Source organism: Cavia porcellus, unplaced genomic scaffold (assembly GCF_034190915.1).
Source record: "Cavia porcellus strain 051 isolate PalLab524CR breed Dunkin Hartley unplaced genomic scaffold, mCavPor4.1 scaffold_18, whole genome shotgun sequence".
Classification (NCBI taxonomy): Eukaryota; Metazoa; Chordata; class Mammalia; order Rodentia; family Caviidae; genus Cavia; species Cavia porcellus.
The window spans coordinates 27,071,940-27,089,338 of record NW_026947501.1 but is presented as its reverse complement, the minus strand read 5'-3'; the positions used below and the strand labels follow the sequence as shown (position 1 = coordinate 27,089,338).

The 17,399-nt window shown below is 53.3% G+C and overlaps 1 protein-coding gene across 4 annotated transcripts in view; it reads left to right on the top strand.

Moving 5' to 3' along the window:
* Fbxo41 (F-box protein 41) overlaps nt 1-17,372 on the top strand; it is a 36,979-nt gene extending 19,607 nt beyond the window's left edge. For 2 of the 4 annotated variants that reach the window (XM_063229589.1, XM_005003353.3), the window contains 13 exons: nt 807-929; nt 3,470-4,510; nt 6,571-6,796; nt 7,244-7,317; nt 7,559-7,917; nt 8,497-8,738; nt 8,913-9,028; nt 9,141-9,293; nt 9,482-9,577; nt 11,271-11,389; nt 11,572-11,730; nt 13,171-13,286; nt 13,420-17,372. In XM_063229589.1, coding sequence (XP_063085659.1) covers nt 3,606-4,510; nt 6,571-6,796; nt 7,244-7,317; nt 7,559-7,917; nt 8,497-8,738; nt 8,913-9,028; nt 9,141-9,293; nt 9,482-9,577; nt 11,271-11,389; nt 11,572-11,730; nt 13,171-13,286; nt 13,420-13,482 — 2,628 coding nt within the window. In that variant the 5' untranslated portion in view covers nt 807-929; nt 3,470-3,605 and the 3' untranslated portion in view covers nt 13,483-17,372. The remainder of the gene's footprint in view (nt 1-806; nt 930-3,469; nt 4,511-6,570; nt 6,797-7,243; nt 7,318-7,558; nt 7,918-8,496; nt 8,739-8,912; nt 9,029-9,140; nt 9,294-9,481; nt 9,578-11,270; nt 11,390-11,571; nt 11,731-13,170; nt 13,287-13,419) is intronic. The other 2 variants (XM_063229590.1, XM_003468994.5) reach the window with 1 other exon arrangement.
* Nucleotides 17,373-17,399: the final 27 nt, after the last annotated feature.

Below are 17,399 nucleotides of genomic sequence, written 5' to 3'. Positions count from 1 at the left end.
CATTAGACAGCTGAAAGAACAAAATGTCTCCTTGAAGAGGCAAGAGGAGGACAAATGTTCCCTCTTGTTCCCACCCTTGACTAAAGGCAAGGAAGAGGTTCCCTGGCTCTCCGGCCAGCTGCCTGCTTCTGCTGTCTCTGTCTCGGTGTCCTGTGGCCACATATGAACGGGGCATTAAGGGGTGCACGTTAGGGGACATGGAGGAACAGTTTTAAGGGGTGAGTAGTCTCGCCTTTGCTTTCCAGGTTTGCGAGGTTTCTGGTAATACAGTTCCATTAATCATTAGGAGACTTCTCAGTCAATTTGTATTCTGTCATCCCTGGAAACATTAGTCAGAGCTAAAGACCTTATCCAAAGTTAGTACTCTTGAATGAAGTCCCTGGGGTGGTGGTGAGCAAGAAGAGGGGTGTCTCTTAGCAACAGGCCCAGGTGCCCCGCCCATCCAGGGAGCCCAGGGTTCCGGGGGCCTCACTGTGGGCCTCTGCCACAAGGCCCATCCTAATCCCTGGCTGGGCTGGAAGCGGAGCTCTGCCTCTTCCTTCTCAGGCTACATCTCAACAAAAGGCTGCTTATAATGGAAACCTCTGTGGTGCTGGGAGGGCACAGCAGGGCCTAAGGAGTCAAGAGGCTGCCAGCCTCCAGGCTGCTCTCCCTTTGAGTTTCCAGCCTCCCTGTCTCTGCTTGAGCTGACTTTAGCTAGAAGCACAGAAGTGGCTCTTAATTATCTGACTCTCAGCCATATAGAGTTACTGGCCTCAGGCAGAAAGGGCCTCTCCTAACAAGCCATTTTCTTCCTCTGCTTTCAGATGGGCCCTAGTCAACCAGAGTGTGTCTCTTTCTTGCTGGACCTGACTGAGGCTACAGGAAAGATCACACTGCCAACATCCTGCCATTTTCCTATATGTCTCCCAGAGGTCCAGTCTTCATAGGTACATGAAGACTGGCTCCAGAGGCCCTGAGAAACAGTTTAATCAGCTGTTCTGCTGCTGCATGATGGGGTTCACCAGCTTCAGAGTGGGCAGTGCAGGAAGCCATGCCATCTTATGCCAGTCCTTAGTTCAGCTAATTCCATTTTAGAACTTATTATTTGCAAAAGAAAATTTTGTCTGTAATTCCAATTTCTTTCTTTCTTTTTTGGTACTGGGGATTGAACTCACAACCTCACGCTTGCCAAGCAGGCGCCTGTGCCACTGAACTAAATCCTCAGCCCATAATCCCAGTTTCTTGAGTAGGATTTTTGTTCCTGATATAAGTACAGATCCAACAGGTAAGTTAGGTAAAAAGACAATTAATTAGTTCACATAATTGAACAGGCCAGAGTTTTATATAGTATCTGTAAGAAATTCTCTTCCCATCTCAGTTTCACTTATCTGAATGAATTAATTCCCAGATGGCTTCTCCCAAAAAGTGATAAAGATGGTCCTAATACATCCCCACCTTAGAAACCTCCTCTTGGTAGTTCCAGACAGTCTTGGAGTCAACTTGGGTGTTATGTGCCAATCCCAAAGACTCTGATAGGCCTGGCCATGTCACAACTCCCAGGCCACATGGACAGACAGAGCAAGTAGTCAGGGAAGACAGTTCCCAAGGTCAGAGCAGGGTGCAGATACTATGAAGAGGGATGAGTGCTGGGTGGCAAAGGGAACAGTTATTTATCCATACACCCATGTGAAAATGGCAGAAGAATTCAGGAGCAGGTCAGGATGGAGGCAGAGCTGACATTCAGCAGCTTTGAGGTGTGAGTGAAATCTGTGGGAGTGAACCAGACTCCTGGAGGGTGGGGTTGAGAGATCACCCCACAAAGAGACAGTAATTTTTGGAAGGCAGCAAGAACAGGAAGTGACAGAAGCCAGAGGCAAACTGAAACAGCATTGTGGCAGTCTAAGAAGTTAGAGGAGTGAAGAGTGTCAGCCAAGGGACCAAATGAATGAAGGCTCTTGATGTAACCACATTATCCAATTAGTAGCTGGGGGTCTGGAATCCTGAGGATTGTAATGACAGCAGAGGGTGCTGGAGCCTAAGTGCAGGAAATTAAGAAAAGGACAGCACTGCAGAAGAGGGTAGAGACCCCACAAGGTAGGGGAAGGGTGACAGGAAGCCAGAGATGGGCAGAGAGGGGGCAGCAGGAGTTTAGAGTGAAAGGGATAGGATGCCATAGGGATAGGATGTGAGCCAGAAACAGTGTGGGGAAGACACACAATACGGCTCTTGGAGTGAAAGTTCGACAAAGACACTTACTGGAGAGCTACCTAACATTTGCCAGATCTGCAAAAAGGACTTAGGTGGCGGGAGTAGCAGGGATGGTTCAGTGTGGTACAGGCACGGACAGCACTTGCGGTGACATGCACAGGTTTCATCAGGTGCCCCCGTGGCATCTTACTGCAGGCAGCCTGTGTGGTAGGTATAGTTCATATGAGATTAAAATAAGCACCTTTTTTGTTTTTATCTTTTTCATTTTTATTGGTACCGGGGATTGAACTCACGACCGCCTGCTTGCAAGGCAGGTGCTTATGCCGCTGAGCTAAATTCCCAGCCCCTTGTTTTGGTTTTTTTGAGACACTATCTCTCTATGTAGTTCAGGCTGGCCTTGAACTCACTATGTAGCCCAGGCTGGTCTTGAACTCATGAACTCATGACAATCCTCCTGCCTCAGCCTCCCAAGTGCTGAGATTATAGGCATGCACACTTCTTTTAAGGATTTTTTAGATTTTTTTTTAAAAAACTTTTTATCGGTACCGGGGATCGAACTCGTGACCGCCTGCTTGCAAGGCAGGTGCTTATGCCGCTGAGCTAAATCCCCAGCCCCAAGGATTTCTTAGATGTAACATACATTAAATACATATAAGCCACTAATTTGGGACATCTTGGTGATTATCTACATATGTAAGCGCTATTCACATTAAGATATAGAACATTTCAGCATCATAAAAGATACCCTTCTGCTCAGCCCAGTCCATATATCCCTGAAGGATAACCTTTACTCTGACTTACGTCATTATCAATTTGGTATGTTCTGGGATTCCATCTCTGTGGAATTGTGCAGTATGCACTTTTGGGTCTGACTTCTTTGCTGTAGCATAGAACTAAATTAATTCATGTTGTGCATATCAACAGTTCCTTTTCTTACTAGTGGATGGTAATTCCTTATGAATATATCACCATTTACCCATTCTACTGTTAATGAGTACATGGGTTATTTCTAGGCTAGAACAAAAGTAAACAAAATCACGTAATTCCCTAAAGAACTTTCACTATTTTACTCTGACACATGTACAGGCCCTTGTACAGGTACCAGTGAGAGCAGGGCACTGCTTCTGGGCTGCGTGGCCATTGGTCTCCCCTGGCCCCACTGTTCTGGGCACCAGTTTCCTGGGGAAATCAGTTTTTCCTTGAGTAGGGGAATAGGGCACCAAGCCTGGGAGGGGTGCGTGGGACACTAGCCTGCTAAGCGTTATTCCCTCTCTTCTAGCCACCTCAGCCCTGGCCACAGCCGCCCTGATCCTTCCTGATCCCGCAGCGGGGCTCACCCGCAGCCGCCCATGAGCGCCCCCGGCTGACCAGCGGAGGCCGCGGTGGAGCCGGCACACCGCGGGGGCAGCGGGGCCATGGCCTCGCTGGACCTGCCCTACCGCTGCCCCCGCTGCGGGGAGCACAAGCGCTTCCGAAGCCTATCGTCGCTGCGCGCGCACCTGGAGTACAGCCACACGTATGAGACACTGTACATCCTCTCCAAGACCAACAGCATATGCGATGGAGCCGCAGCTGCTGCAGCTGCCGCCGCAGCGGCCTCAGGATTTCCCCTGGCGCCCGAGCCCGCCGCCCTGCTGGCCGTACCCGGTGCCCGGCGCGAGGTCTTCGAGAGCACGTCCTTCCAGGGCAAAGAGCAGACGGCTGGGCCGGCACCCGCCACACCACACCTGCTGCACCACCACCACCATCACGCGCCCCTCGCCCACTTTCCCGGCGACCTGGTGCCCGCCAGCCTGCCCTGCGAGGAACTGGGCGAACCAGGCCTCGTGCCCGCCGCTGCCGCGCGCTATGCGCTGCGCGAGATCGAGATCCCCCTGGGGGAGCTGTTCGCCCGCAAGTCCGTGGCGTCCTCGGCTTGCTCCACACCACCGCCCGGGCCTGGCCCTGGCTCATGCTCTGGGCCCGCTTCCGCCTCGCCGGCGTCCCCCTCGCCCGCCGATGTGGCGTACGAGGAGGGCCTGGCGCGCCTCAAGATCCGTGCACTGGAGAAGCTTGAGGTGGACCGGCGGCTGGAGCGGCTGAGCGAGGAGGTGGAGCAGAAGATCGCGGGCCAGGTGGGCCGACTGCAGGCAGAACTGGAGCGCAAGGCCGCCGAGCTGGAGACGGCTCGGCAAGAGAGCGCGCGGCTGGGACGCGAGAAGGAGGAGCTGGAGGAGCGTGCGTCCGAGCTCTCGCGCCAGGTGGACGTGAGCGTGGAGCTGCTGGCCTCCCTCAAGCAGGACCTGGTGCACAAGGAGCAGGAACTGAACCGCAAGCAGCAGTGAGTAGGCGCTCGGTCTGCTGGGGTGTGTCCCTGTGTCACGTTGCCGGCTCCACCCTGAGTGTCTGCGTGTGCCCATGGTGCTGTAGTATGGGATCTGTGGTGGTGAGCATGGAATCGTGGTTCCTGCGGAGCCAACGGTGTTAGGTAGTGTGTGTGGAACCACATGCTTGTCTATGAAGACTGCCTGATGTTTGTTTTTCTTTTGTCACTGGAGATTCAACCCAGGGCCTTCACACTGAGCCACATGCCCAGCCTCGCCCACTTTTTCAAACAGGGGCTTACCAGATTGCTGAATTGTTCTGCTTGGGCTCAAATTTGCAGTCTTCCTGCCTCAGCTTCCCAGAGTACAGGCATGTGACAATGGCTTAAATACTGTGATTTAAAGTGCTTTTGTTGCTGTTGTTTTGTTTTGCTTTTTGTTTTTGGTACTGGGAATTAATTCCAGGCCTCCACTTGACACTGAGGTACATTCTTGGGTCTTTTTTATTTTTATTTCAATCCTACTCAGCCTCCTAGAGTACAAGGGTTACAAGAGTGTGCCACACCATGCCCAGCTGACTGGCTGTTTCTTGTCCTTCTCTGTCCCAGCCAAGGCCAACACCTGCATTTGGGCATCGTATCATCTTTCCTTTCACTTCCTCAAAGACACAGCCCAGTTTTCCCTCTTGTGTTTCCTTTGCACGGTTTTCCCTGTCTACCTAATCACTCCTAAAAGCTTGCAGACCTGATGTCATTTCTCTCACCTGCCGTAACTCCACTTCCTCATTAAGCTGCTTTCCCCTTTCTCCTCCTTATAGAAAAAACTGGTTGAAAGTAGCCCTTATACTCCAGCCTGTGGTTTCTTTCCTCGGGTTTCTCTGTGACCCACTCTGATCGGGTTTCTACCCTCACCTCTGTCCTCCTGTCACTTCATGTTAGTGAGGCCACATCTTCATCTTAGCCCACAGCACTTGGCTCAGCTGATCTTTAAACACTTGTCTTCAGTTGGCTCTCAGGGAACTGTCCCTGGATTTCCTTCTGTCTCTTTGTCTGCTCTTTCTCATTGTTCTTTGTTGGCTTCTCCTTACTTTTTTGGTCTTATAGGCTGTAGGATTATGAACTATGTAGGTGTTGGTTGCTCTGTTTCCATTCAATATAAACTCTGAGAAGGCAGGGGTTTTCTATTTTTGTTCACTGAAGTTTCCTCAGTACCTAGAACAGTGCCTCACACCTGGAAGGTGCTCAGTAAGTGTTGAACGGATGTGTGAACGCATGCATTTGTGAGAACACACTCAAGGAACGGTAGGTGTGCTGTGTGTTAGTACAACTCCTAGTGGTTGGTGCAGACTCTGTTTCTGCATCTAAGTGACAGTGCATTTTGGAGTGTTTCTGAAAGAATGTGTGTGTCAAAGTGTTTGTGTGCCTCTACCTCCAGGGTTTTCTGCATGTCTTACACTAAGTATGTGCCTGAGAATAAGAATGAGGACATGTATAAGAATGTGTGGGGAGGGCTGTGGATATAGGGCAGTGGCACGGTGCCTACCTGTCAAATGCAAGGTCCTGAGTTCAATTCCTAGTACCAATAATAATAATGATAATAGTGTGGGGCTGCACTGGGTGCTATGTATGGGTCCAGGTGCAGCGACAGGTGTACATGGCTGTGTGTTGAGGCCACAGGTAACTGGGAATGTCTCTTCATTCCTGTATAACCCAGCGTGTCGAGGTATGGAATAGAGGTATAAGCTCTGTGTGAGCCTGGACATGGTTAAGGGCTGAGTGTAGGACTGTGTGTGCCTCCAAGTATTCCTGTGTAGAGAGAGACTGTTGTGTGTAGTTGTGTGTTTAGAGCTAGGTGGACTATGAATGTGTGACTCCATGTGTGTTTGCATTTCTGTGTGTGTGTGTGTGTGTGTGTGTGTGTGTGTCACTGTATGGGGCTGTGTGCTAGGCCTATTCTATATGGCCCTGTGTGACCATCAGCAGCTGGGCCCTGTGTCTTCCCACTAGCCAGACTGTCCTCTAGAGGGTGGGGGACAGCCAGGGTGAGGCCCTCGGGTAAGAGACTGCTCTGGGCCCAGGGAGGTGGTGCAGATCGATCAGTTCCTGAAGGAGACGGCGGCACGGGAGGCAAGTGCCAAGCTGCGACTGCAGCAGTTCATCGAGGAGCTCCTGGAACGCGCTGACCGCGCTGAGCGGCAGCTGCAGGTCATCAGCAGCAGCTGTGGCAGCACACCCAGCGCCAGCCTGGGGCGTGGAGGTGGGGGCAGTGGCGCAGGGCCTGGGGCCCGGGGCCCAGGCAGAATGGTGAGTGCCCCTTGCCCCTCAGCCTGTCACTGGGCCCCCACAGCCTGCACTCACGTACAGCCTCCCACCGCTTGGAGTGCTTCCCATTCCCTGACTCTTCCCTTGAGAGCAGACTCAGGAACAGGGTGCCTCTCTGGGCAGAAGTGCCAGTCTGTGAAGCCATAGGAAGGTGTGGTCTAGCAGCCCAGCCCTCAGGGGTCCATCTCTTCCCATCCCTGCAATTGAGAGCCCAGGAGCCACACTCAGGATCTGGGTGCTGGGTGGGTGTGGGGAGGGGGCTGGTGAACCTGCCTGTTTGGGCTGTCTGTTTGTCCATCTTCCCCAACTTTTTTCCTTCTCTCTCCTTCCTCTCTTTTCTCCATCTTATGCTGTCTCTCTCATACTGCCTGGTCACCATCTTGCCTCCTCTGTCCACTCGTCCTTCCCCATCTGCTCTGGGGTCCACAGCGAGAACACCATGCAGGCCCAGCCATGCCTAGCACATACGCAGTGTCACGGCATGGCTCCTCTCCCAGCACAGGGTAAGCCTCAGGTCTGTTCTGCCCCACACAGCCCACCTGTACCCTGGAAAGATGCACGGGCCCATTGGGGACTTGCCTCCTCCTGTGCCCATCCTTCATGGGTTACCTGTCTTCTTTTCCACACTCAGAGAGAGCTGCTGGGGAGCAGGGTGGGTTGCCCTTTGCTGGTGGTAGGGGTAGGGTGGGGAGCTTGGGAAGCCTGGTGCCCCTTGCCTCTCACCATTGGGTCCACCCTGCCCAGGGCTTCCAGCCGTGTGCCAGCCGCGTCCCAGAGTTCAGGCTGCTATGACAGTGACAGTCTGGAGCTGCCCCGGCAAGAGGAAGGGGCCCCTGAGGACAGTGGCCCTGGGGGCTTGGGCTCACGGCCCCAAGCTACCAATGGTGGCTCAGAGCGGGCCCAGCCTCCTCGCAGCTCAGGCCTGCGGCGCCAGGCCATCCAGAATTGGCAGCGCAGACCCCGCCGACACAGTACTGAGGGTGAAGAGGGTGATGTCTCAGACGTGGGCTCCCGAACCACTGAGTCAGAGGCCGAGGGCCCCTCAGATGTCCCTCGCTCGGGGCCTGCAGCAGCCGGGCCGCTGAGCAGCTGCAGGCTGTCAGGTAAGTCCTGGAAGGGGGTGGAAAGGCCGCCTTCCCCACAGTACTGGGCCTTCTCAGCAACACAGGGCAGAGGCAGTGAATCTCCAGGGCGCCTGCATCTCTTTTCCTCTTGCCCCCCACCTCCACCCTGACTCACGCACACCACTTACAACATACAGAGACTATGTGACAGGGCTGCTGTGGAGCGGGTGCTCAAGTCTGCCCCTGAAGGGGTCAGGGCACACAGTGGGCCCTGTAACATGTAGAGAGGGTCTGGGCGTGGACTACAGACTCCGAAGCCCCTGGCACAGTGAGGCACAGCGCCCCTCCCATCTGCTCCCAGGCCATGCACATCTGTGAGTGATTTAGGGTCAGGGGTTTATATGAGGGTGGGGTACTTTTTCTTAATTTGTAAAATTAGAGTCAAGGTACCATAGTATGGGACAGCAGAGGCTCCTTTTCCTCCTTCCCAGCGCACTAGTCCCCAGCATGGGTCTCTCGTGCCCATTCTTCCTGAAGCTCCTGTCCTGCCCCAGGTCCTGGCCAACATCCTCACACTGGCCTCTGACACCACTGTCTTCTTTGATCTGTATTCTGTAGCCCGCCCTGAGGGAGGCAGTGGGCGAGGCAGGCGAGCTGAGAGGAGTAGTCCTTCGTGCTCCAACGAGGTCATCAGCCCAGAGATCCTCAAGATGCGAGCTGCCCTGTTCTGCATCTTCACCTACCTGGACACACGCACACTCCTGCATGCGGCTGAGGTTTGCCGGGACTGGCGCTTTGTGGCCCGACACCCTGCCGTCTGGACAAGGGTGCTGCTCGAGAATGCCCGAGTCTGTTCCAAGGTGCTTGTCCCTACCCTGCTGGGCAGCTCCTTTCCCTTGGCAAAATCAGGACTTGCAACCCTTAGAGCACCCTATCTGTAGCCTGGCCCCTGACAAAAGGCTGTCAGGGGGGTTCCATCTCCAGCCAACCAAGTTCAGGCCCCTTTTCTCCAAGAACCCTTTATCTCCCCACAGTTCCTGGCAATGCTGGCTCAGTGGTGTACCCAGGCCCACTCACTGACACTCCAGAACCTTAAGCCCCGACAGCGGGGAAAGAAAGAGAGCAAGGAGGAGTATGCCCGCAGCACCCGGTGAGGCCTGCATGGGGTGGGCGTTCCTGGGCCACAGACGTGAACCAAGTGGGGATGCTTCCCAGAGGAGGAGGTGATGCAGGCAGTTCCTTGACCTCTTGGTTGTCCCCAGGGGCTGCCTTGAAGCAGGGCTGGAGTCCTTGCTAAAGGCAGCAGGGGGGAACCTGCTGATCCTGCGCATCTCCCACTGTCCCAACATCCTCACTGACCGTTCACTCTGGCTGGCCAGCTGCTACTGCCGTGCCTTGCAGGCCGTTACCTACAGGTGGGTCCCCCCACCAGAAGCAAGCCCATGCCCGTTTGGTGTTGAGCCTCAGGGATCCCTAGACACTGCATGACCTTCCCCCCAGGTCTCAGGTGGAGGGACCTAAGAGCTCTGTGGCCCAAGGGAAGGAACCCTTGGCAGGAGCAGAAGCCACCATGGTGGGCCCCTCCAGTTTTTCTTTTCAACAGGAGTGCCACAGACCCCGTGGGCCATGAGGTCATTTGGGCCCTGGGTGCAGGTTGCAGAGAGATCGTCTCCCTCCAGGTGGCACCTCTTCACCCCTGGTGAGCCCACACAGGAGTGGGTGGGGAGGGAACATGTTTGAACCTAGTCTGGGACTGAAGACTGAGCAGATAGGAGGCCTTTCTGTAAGCTGCTTGGGAGATGGGCTCACTCACAGTAATAATCTGTGCATTGAGGCAGTGGAAGCAGGACTTTGAAATCAGACCTGGGGGCTGGGGATTTAGCTCAGCGGCATAAGCACCTGCCTTGCAAGCAGGCAGTCATGAGTTCGATCCCTGGTACCGATAAAAACGAAAAAGACAAAAAAAAAAAAGAAATCAGACCTGGAGGTCTGCCCTAACTTAGAGGCAGTACCACTCTGGACAGCCCAACCATGTCTGTTTCTCAGCTTGCAAAGCGAAGGTATATTAAGTGCTTACCAACTTTATAAGGGCTGTCCAGAGATTTTAGTGCCAACTCCAATGAGATTATATCCCCAGAGCCTGCAGGGCCTACAACAGTGTTCAGTAAACACTATCTAAAAACAACCAGATTTGTTCCACACATGACAGACAGTTCAGGGTCACTGTCTAATTCACATGAGCTGCTTTTTGGAGAATCCAAGATGTGAAGTTATCCCTCACTCTATTTTGAGCTTCTCCAGCAACCATCCTTTTCTGTGCCATATGCCTTACCTTGTAAGCATTATCTCCACATGAGAGCTTCTCCCAGGCCACCCAGTGTGCCTTCACTAACACTTTGGTGGAATCTATCACAGCACTTCTGCCTTGATTCCCACTGTACATTGTCCTGCTATCTTTTTTTTCCTTTCTTTTTTTGTCTTTTTTGAGGGTTTCACTATGGTTTAGGCTGGCCTCGAATTTATAGCAATCCTCTGGCCTCAGCCTTCGGAGTGCTGGCATTACAGGCATGCACCACCAATGCCTGGTTACTGCAGTCATTTCTATTTCAGTCTCCTATGTAGAATCACACAGTTCTCAGCAGGTCTGCTGAGATCAGATCTGCTCAGTCAACAGCAGAATCTTTAAATGCCCATTTCTGTGTCCCTGGTACCAAATATATGGCAGGTACCAAAGAGTTGTCTGCCACTTGGATGAACGTTGAGGGATGGGGTTCAGGGAAAAGGGCAAGTCTGGTGTGGAATGATGCGGCAGACCCAACCAAGTATGGAAAGGCAGGGCAGGCAAGGCCTGGAAGGACCCTTGCTAAGGGGTTTAGATTTTTGCATTTTATCTAGAAAGTACTGGGAAGCTATTAGTGGAAGTTTGGCTTTTTAAAAGGAGATTGAGATCAGATTGCTAATGTTCTGTGTAATGAACTATCTATGCTTTGAGAACAGGGACCCTGTCTATATTGTTAGCCCTGCACCCTCAGGGCCTGACTGAGTTGTTCTCAGTTCATGGCAGACACTTGATAACCATCTGCTGATTGACACTAAGTAGCTGTAGGAATGAATGGGCACTGTCAGCAGTGTGGAACATGAACTGCCAGGGAGACTGGTAGTCTAGGAGAATGCCAGTGAGGGTCTGAACTGTGGTTCCGGAGTTATTGAAGAGCCAGAAGCTGCAAGATATAGTAGTTGAGGTGTAAAGAATCCCATAATTTGATTCCTGGCTCTCCCAGCTGAGTTGTTGTTGGGACACTTGCCTGGGGCAAGGAGGGGTCCCCAGGGAGGAGCATATTTGGGATGCCAGGCATCCCGAGGCCTCACTGATGTCCCTCTCCATTCTCCAGCCAGCAGCCTACTCGCTTCAGTAACCGCTGCCTGCAGATGATTGGTCGCTGTTGGCCTCACCTCCGGGCCCTGGGGGTTGGGGGCGCCGGTTGTGGGGTGCAGGGCCTGGCATCACTTGGTGAGTTTTCCCTTGGGACTAAGGTGGGGCATGATGAGAACCAGGCAAGAGTGCAAGTCTGCTCTGTGAAACTCCACATGGGTTTGAGGCTGCAGCCAGGGTGGTGGCTGGGGACCTAGGGTGCTAGGCGGCAGGTGACCTGGAGGGTGTGTCAGCAAGGCCTCTGTTCTTCCTCTTTCTAGCAAGAAACTGTATGCGGCTGCAGGTCTTAGAGCTGGACCACGTGTCAGAGATCACCCAGGAGGTGGCAGCTGAGGTCTGCCGAGAAGGCCTGAAGGGACTGGAGATGCTAGTGCTCACGGCCACCCCTGTCACCCCTAAGGCCCTGTTGCATTTCAACAGTGAGTAATAGGGGATGAAGGACAAGATATGACTGTGTCTTCACCGTGCCCTACAGCAAGTAGCAAAACCAAGTCCCCATCCCTCCTAATCAGTGAGCACCAGCACTGGGGATGCTGCCTGGGGTACTGTTCTGGCTTTATCACCAGCCCTTGCTCAGGCCGGTGTGATATTCCAGATCCTCCAGCCTCTGGTCCAGTTCCACAAACACCTGTTGTGCCATGCACTACCACTGGTCTCGTGTGACCCTCTAGCCAGGGCAGACAGGTTAGGGGCATAGGTTTTGGAGCAGCACTGCCCTAGGTTCCACATCTGGCTCTGTTCCTTATTAGCTGTGACTTTCAGGGAAATTGCTTCAGAATCCTGTATTCCCATCTTCTAGAACAGTGACGGCAAACCTTTTTGAGACTATGTCCACACTGCAGCCCAAAACCTACAATTAAACCTGAATGCTGAGAGTTTATTTTATTTATTTTATTTTTGTCTTGAGTCAGGGTCTTGCTATGCATTTGGAGGGCCCTTGAGCTCACTTTTGTAGCCCAGGTTAGTCTCAAACTCAAAACGATCCTCCTGCTTCAGCCTCCCAGATGCTGAGATCAATAGGCGTGTGCCACCATGCCTGGCTTGAGTTTACTTTAGAAGAAATAACTCATATTAGTTCATGACATCATCACAGAGAGGGCTGTGCATGCTCACTGCAGTACACATGCCATAGGTTTGCCATCGGTTCTAGGAAGATGGAGGTGGCAGGAAATTACGGCATAATGTGTAAGCCCCTTACGGCAGTTCTTAGGGTAAGGACTTTCTTTTCCCTGGACCTCAAATCATGCCTTCTGTCTCCCCACCTTCCTCTTGCCACCCATTTTCAGGCAGTGTTCTGCCTTCAAGGTGAGGACATGAGTGCCCTGCTTAGGCTGTTCCATGACCACATGGTCCCTGGGAGGCCAGATTTATCAGCTGCAGGACCCTCCTCTCCACTCCCTGCTCCAGTCCCCTCCTCTTCTTCCACTCCTCTGATGGCTTGACGTGGCCCCTGAAATCATGCCCTCCAGGCCCCTCAGTCCCTACCTTCCTGTTCTCCCCACCAGCCCTTTTTGCCCTCTGCTCCCATGGCAGTTTGCTCACCATCGTCCCTGCCTGTGTGTGAGCCTTACCTCAGCCACTGTGCTCCTTGTAAGTTATTTTCAAGTGGTTTTGCAGTCTTCTCTGCTGGACCAGTTGCCTCTGAGCAGTTGACTGTTACCTACCCCTCCTACTGTGCCGTCATCCACCTCCTTCGTCCAGCTGTGCACCCTGGCCAGCACAGGCTTGCCCTTCGTGGTCCCAGTATCTAGCACACAGTTGTTTCTCAGTAAAGGTCTGATCTCATTCATTAGTTAAAGAGGAGGAGGCAGCCCCATGGCCGAAGCCAAACACTGGCCTCCTTATCCACCTTTTCCCAGGCATTTGCCGGAACCTCAAGTCCATTGTGGTCCAGATTGGGATTGCTGATTATTTCAAGGAGCCCAGCAGCCCTGAGGCCCAGAAGCTGTTTGAGGATATGGTGACAAAACTCCAGGTGAGAGATTAGCTTCAAGGTGATCCAAGACCCCAAGTGAAATCCACAGGCTGGGGCTGGTGGCCTGCATGAGCATGGCAGGACTCCACCTACCTGTCTCTGAGAGACAACTAACCCAGGGTCTGGTCTGCAGGCCCTGCGACGGAGGCCCGGCTTCTCTAAGATCCTGCACATCAAGGTGGAAGGTGGCTGCTAACCCGGGTGGGGGCGGCAGGGCCCCTGCCAGCCCCATACCAAGGCGCTGTTTGGACTCCAGAGGGACCTTGGTTGGACTAGACCTTCGGTGGCCTAGTGTTACTCCAGCTTCCAGGGAAGGGTTGAATGTCCTATCCTTCTGGAACAGTGGAGCTACAGGCCTGATTGAGGACACTGCCTCCCAGGGGCAGGGGCTTGGACAGAAGGTGCCCTCCAACCTCCACCTATTCCCAGCTGGAGCAGCTTTCTGGTACAGCCACAGAGGAGCTGTCACCACCAGCACCTGGTGTCATCGTCTGGAGGATCTGCAATAACCACCCAGAGGCTCCTCAGCTACTTAGGCAGGCCTTATCCTCCTGGGGCCTTGCTGTGTGGTCAGGGGCTCCATGAGACAGGTCAGACTTGGCAAGGAGGGCTCTCTTCCATCTACCTGTCCCAGCCCACTGTGCGACACCCGCTTCAGACAGCTCACTACACCTCTGGGTCCACATTCTCCAGGGTTACCAAGCAGGCCTAGGGCACTGTGGTCAGCTGAAGGCCTAAGGTGGGTCCTCAGTGGGTGGGCTTGAAGGGGAAAGTGTCATCCAGAATTTCTCCCCAGGATGAGAGCAATCCTCTCAAAGGGTGAAGGGAACTTCTACGGGAGAAAACTTACTACTATAGACAAGACTTCCTCCCCACCACCACGTACACCACCACACCAGAGCTAAATTCAGAGCTAAGAGGTGCATGTTTCTGAATCTACCATTCATCCCCAAGGGACCTAAAGGAGGGTCAGGCCCCACCCCTGGGAGGCCCTGTCTGCAATGAGAAGGAATTTCCTTCTAATCCAGGTGCTTCGGCAGGAAGCCATGGCCTTTAGGTCCTCAAGGTTGTCTGAAAGGGAGTACTGCACTGCCCACTCAGCTGGGGCCTGTAGGGTGATTTTCTTTGCTTCCTTATCTAGTTAGCTTGCTGAAGATGTGGCTGTGGCCAAGGAAGAGGCTCCTCAGCTGACTTCCCCCCTTCTTCAGGCTCCATCTGCCAAGGGTTGAGGCTGCATGAGGTCTTTACCTCGGGGTTTAGAAGCCACAGAACGCCAGTGGGGGTTTTCACTGGCCCCTTTGCACAGTGCCCAAAAGACAAAGTTCTGGCACCAAGGCTCCAAAGACTGAGACCGTGCTCAGAGACCCGACCCCATTCTCAGAACTCCCACAGTGACTCGGAAGCCCAGGGTCATGCCAGCCTTCACTTGGACAGTCACTTCAACATCTTACCTAGTAGGGTTTGTTTCCCTTGCTCCTGTACACGATCAGGCTGCATCCCTGGCCATAGGCTGCTGGTCCTGGCAGGAGTTGGGATCCTCTCCAGGGACCCATCTCTACCAAAACCTAGCCTGGAATCAAAACCCAGCCCTGGTTACCTTGTACCAAGTTGTCCAGTGCCACTCGCTCTGGGTCTCAGCAATGCACCCAGCTCCCCTAGCGCTCTTCATCATTGATCTGACTTTTCTTTCCGTGGCTGGTTCTACCCCTGCCCTTTAAGACCTGAAATGCCAAGGATGGTACATTGGCAACTCCCTGACCTGTCTTACATGAATCTTGGGCCTCTGGCACCCCTACCCCTCCCCCTACAGCTGTCTCCATCAGTTCCCACCTCCCCACTCCCCAATAGTCACAGGAAAGAACAGCAGCACAATTCCTCTCCTCCAGGGGCCTGAAAGGAAGGTGGAGAGCCACAGAACCTGGGTGTGTCTGTCTTTTATTGCCAACTGCACTCCTGCAGCCCCTGCTCCCTCTGACCCAGGACCAGAGGTGCTGCCTTCCGTTTCCTGGATAAAGCACAAAGGGATGCCCTGTTTGACCTAAGCCCACCCAACTAAGGGATTTTGGTTGCCTGAATACAAAGCTCTAGGCAGTTTCTTCCTGGGTGGTACTCACTGGAGTGCCTGGTGTCAGTACTGGGGAAGGAGGGCAGCAGTCCAGGCAACCAACAGGTGGGGAGATGTGGTGCTAAACGGACTGGTATTGCCTCTTTATGCATTCTTTGAGAGCACTAGGGGTGGGAGACAGACCCCTCTCCTGCCAGGTGCAAGTGCGCCTCCCACAGGTCTCCCTCGTTCCACAAACCCAAGTTCACCTTTTATCTTCAGGCTCTGAATGAAGGCTATGTGGGAGTGCATGTTGCCTACCCCAATGCCAGGTCACAGCTTCTCTTGTACCCCCACCCCCAGGCTGGCAAGTGTTCGTACACACTGGCCTTCACGCATGCCCTTAGAACCAGCAGCTTCACAGCACCCACGTGATGTTATTCATTTGCTCTCTCCCTACCGGGACGAGCCCTGCTGCTGAGTGGGAGCTTCTGCTTGCTGGGGTGCTCCATTTACTTCCTTGGCAACCACAGAGCTAGCTGAGGATGGGGAACTGGGACACAGATCTTGACTTATTTAGAAGCACCTCATCCCAACTTCACCCAGTTGAGGCCCTTATCCAATACCTAGTAAGATGCAAAAAAATAAAAAATCTGAGGACAAATTAAAGCTCTGTCCAGGGACCTGTGGAACAATCCCATGGGTGACGGTCACTGGTATCCCCACTACTAGTTAGTACCCCTGCCATGCAACCCAACCCTGGCACCTAAAGTTTGGCCTGAGTACTTAATGCCTCAGCCTGCTTCCCACAGCACTGGCAGGAAGCAGAGATGTACACACATAAATCCCTGCAGGGAAAAAGACTGCCTAAACCCCTGCTTTCACTGGCTGAGACCACTGAGATCACAGCCACTCACTTTTCTGCACCCTGTAAGCAGAGGTTGAGTCAGTTCCTCTGGAATGGCTTCAAAAGGAAAAAAAGACTCCCTGTCAAAGCCTGCTGCTCCAGGGTTTGACTACGGTCCTTTGCCTTTGGGTTTTACCCACCCTCCTGGCCATGGCCTCTGAGTTATAGGAGAGGAGCTCCCTGGACCCCAATCCCTCTAAGGCGCTAGGATAAAGACCTTTCCAGAATGATTGTTGGTGCCAAAGACCCAGTTCCTGGCAAACCTGGAGTGGAAACTATAGATGGTGAGTTGGGTATGGCCCAAGTGCCCAGAGGAGTTATCTCCCACTGATGGATGGGATCTGTCCCCACCTGCCAGTCCCGGATGAACGTTAACTTCCCTCTCCCAGGGACCTGGCAACTCACTCCACCCCTAGTGGCCATGCTTTCTCATCCAGCCTTGTTCCAGGCCTGCATTTCTGTATATATTGCTGTGTACTGTGTGTATGTATTTATTCCTGGACAAGTGTGCTCATCTGTAGCCCTTGCCTGAGGATAAGGTTTAGGATTGGGTGAAAAATCAGATCACTAGGGCCTTCCTCCCTAATTAGTCGGGACCTCAGCCAGTCCCAAGACTGCCCTGACAATCAGGCAGGTGCCCCATCAAAAGTCAAGCCTCTTTTGCCACCCCAGCATGGATCTTGTATCCAGAGGAGAGGTCTGAGGTGATCAGGCCTGCCTCATGGCTATTGCCAGGAGGCTTGGCTCTAAAGGGCACTGCTGGTGGGGACCTCCACAACTGGCTCTTAGGCTCCACCTTCCCCACAGCCAGGCTGCACAAGGGCCTGACCATGAGTGGGTACTTCCCCCACCCCAAGCACATGAGGCAGAGGGGTGGAGAACAGCTTTGGATTTTACTTTTATTTCTAAAGTGGTGCCTGTACCTCCAGCCCCCAGGGGGCCTTCCCTGGCCCCACTTCTCTGCCCCACCCAGGCATTGCCATCCCAGCACTTTGCTCTACATTACCCATTGATGCCCTTTGCAGAATGTACCTGACTATATGTATTCAAAAAGGACACATGGGCATCAGAGAATTTATGGCTCTGTATCCAATAAAAGATGGTGAAACTGGTATATCTGCCCCAGGAAAGTAAATGTTATGTGGCCGGATTTGTCATTCTG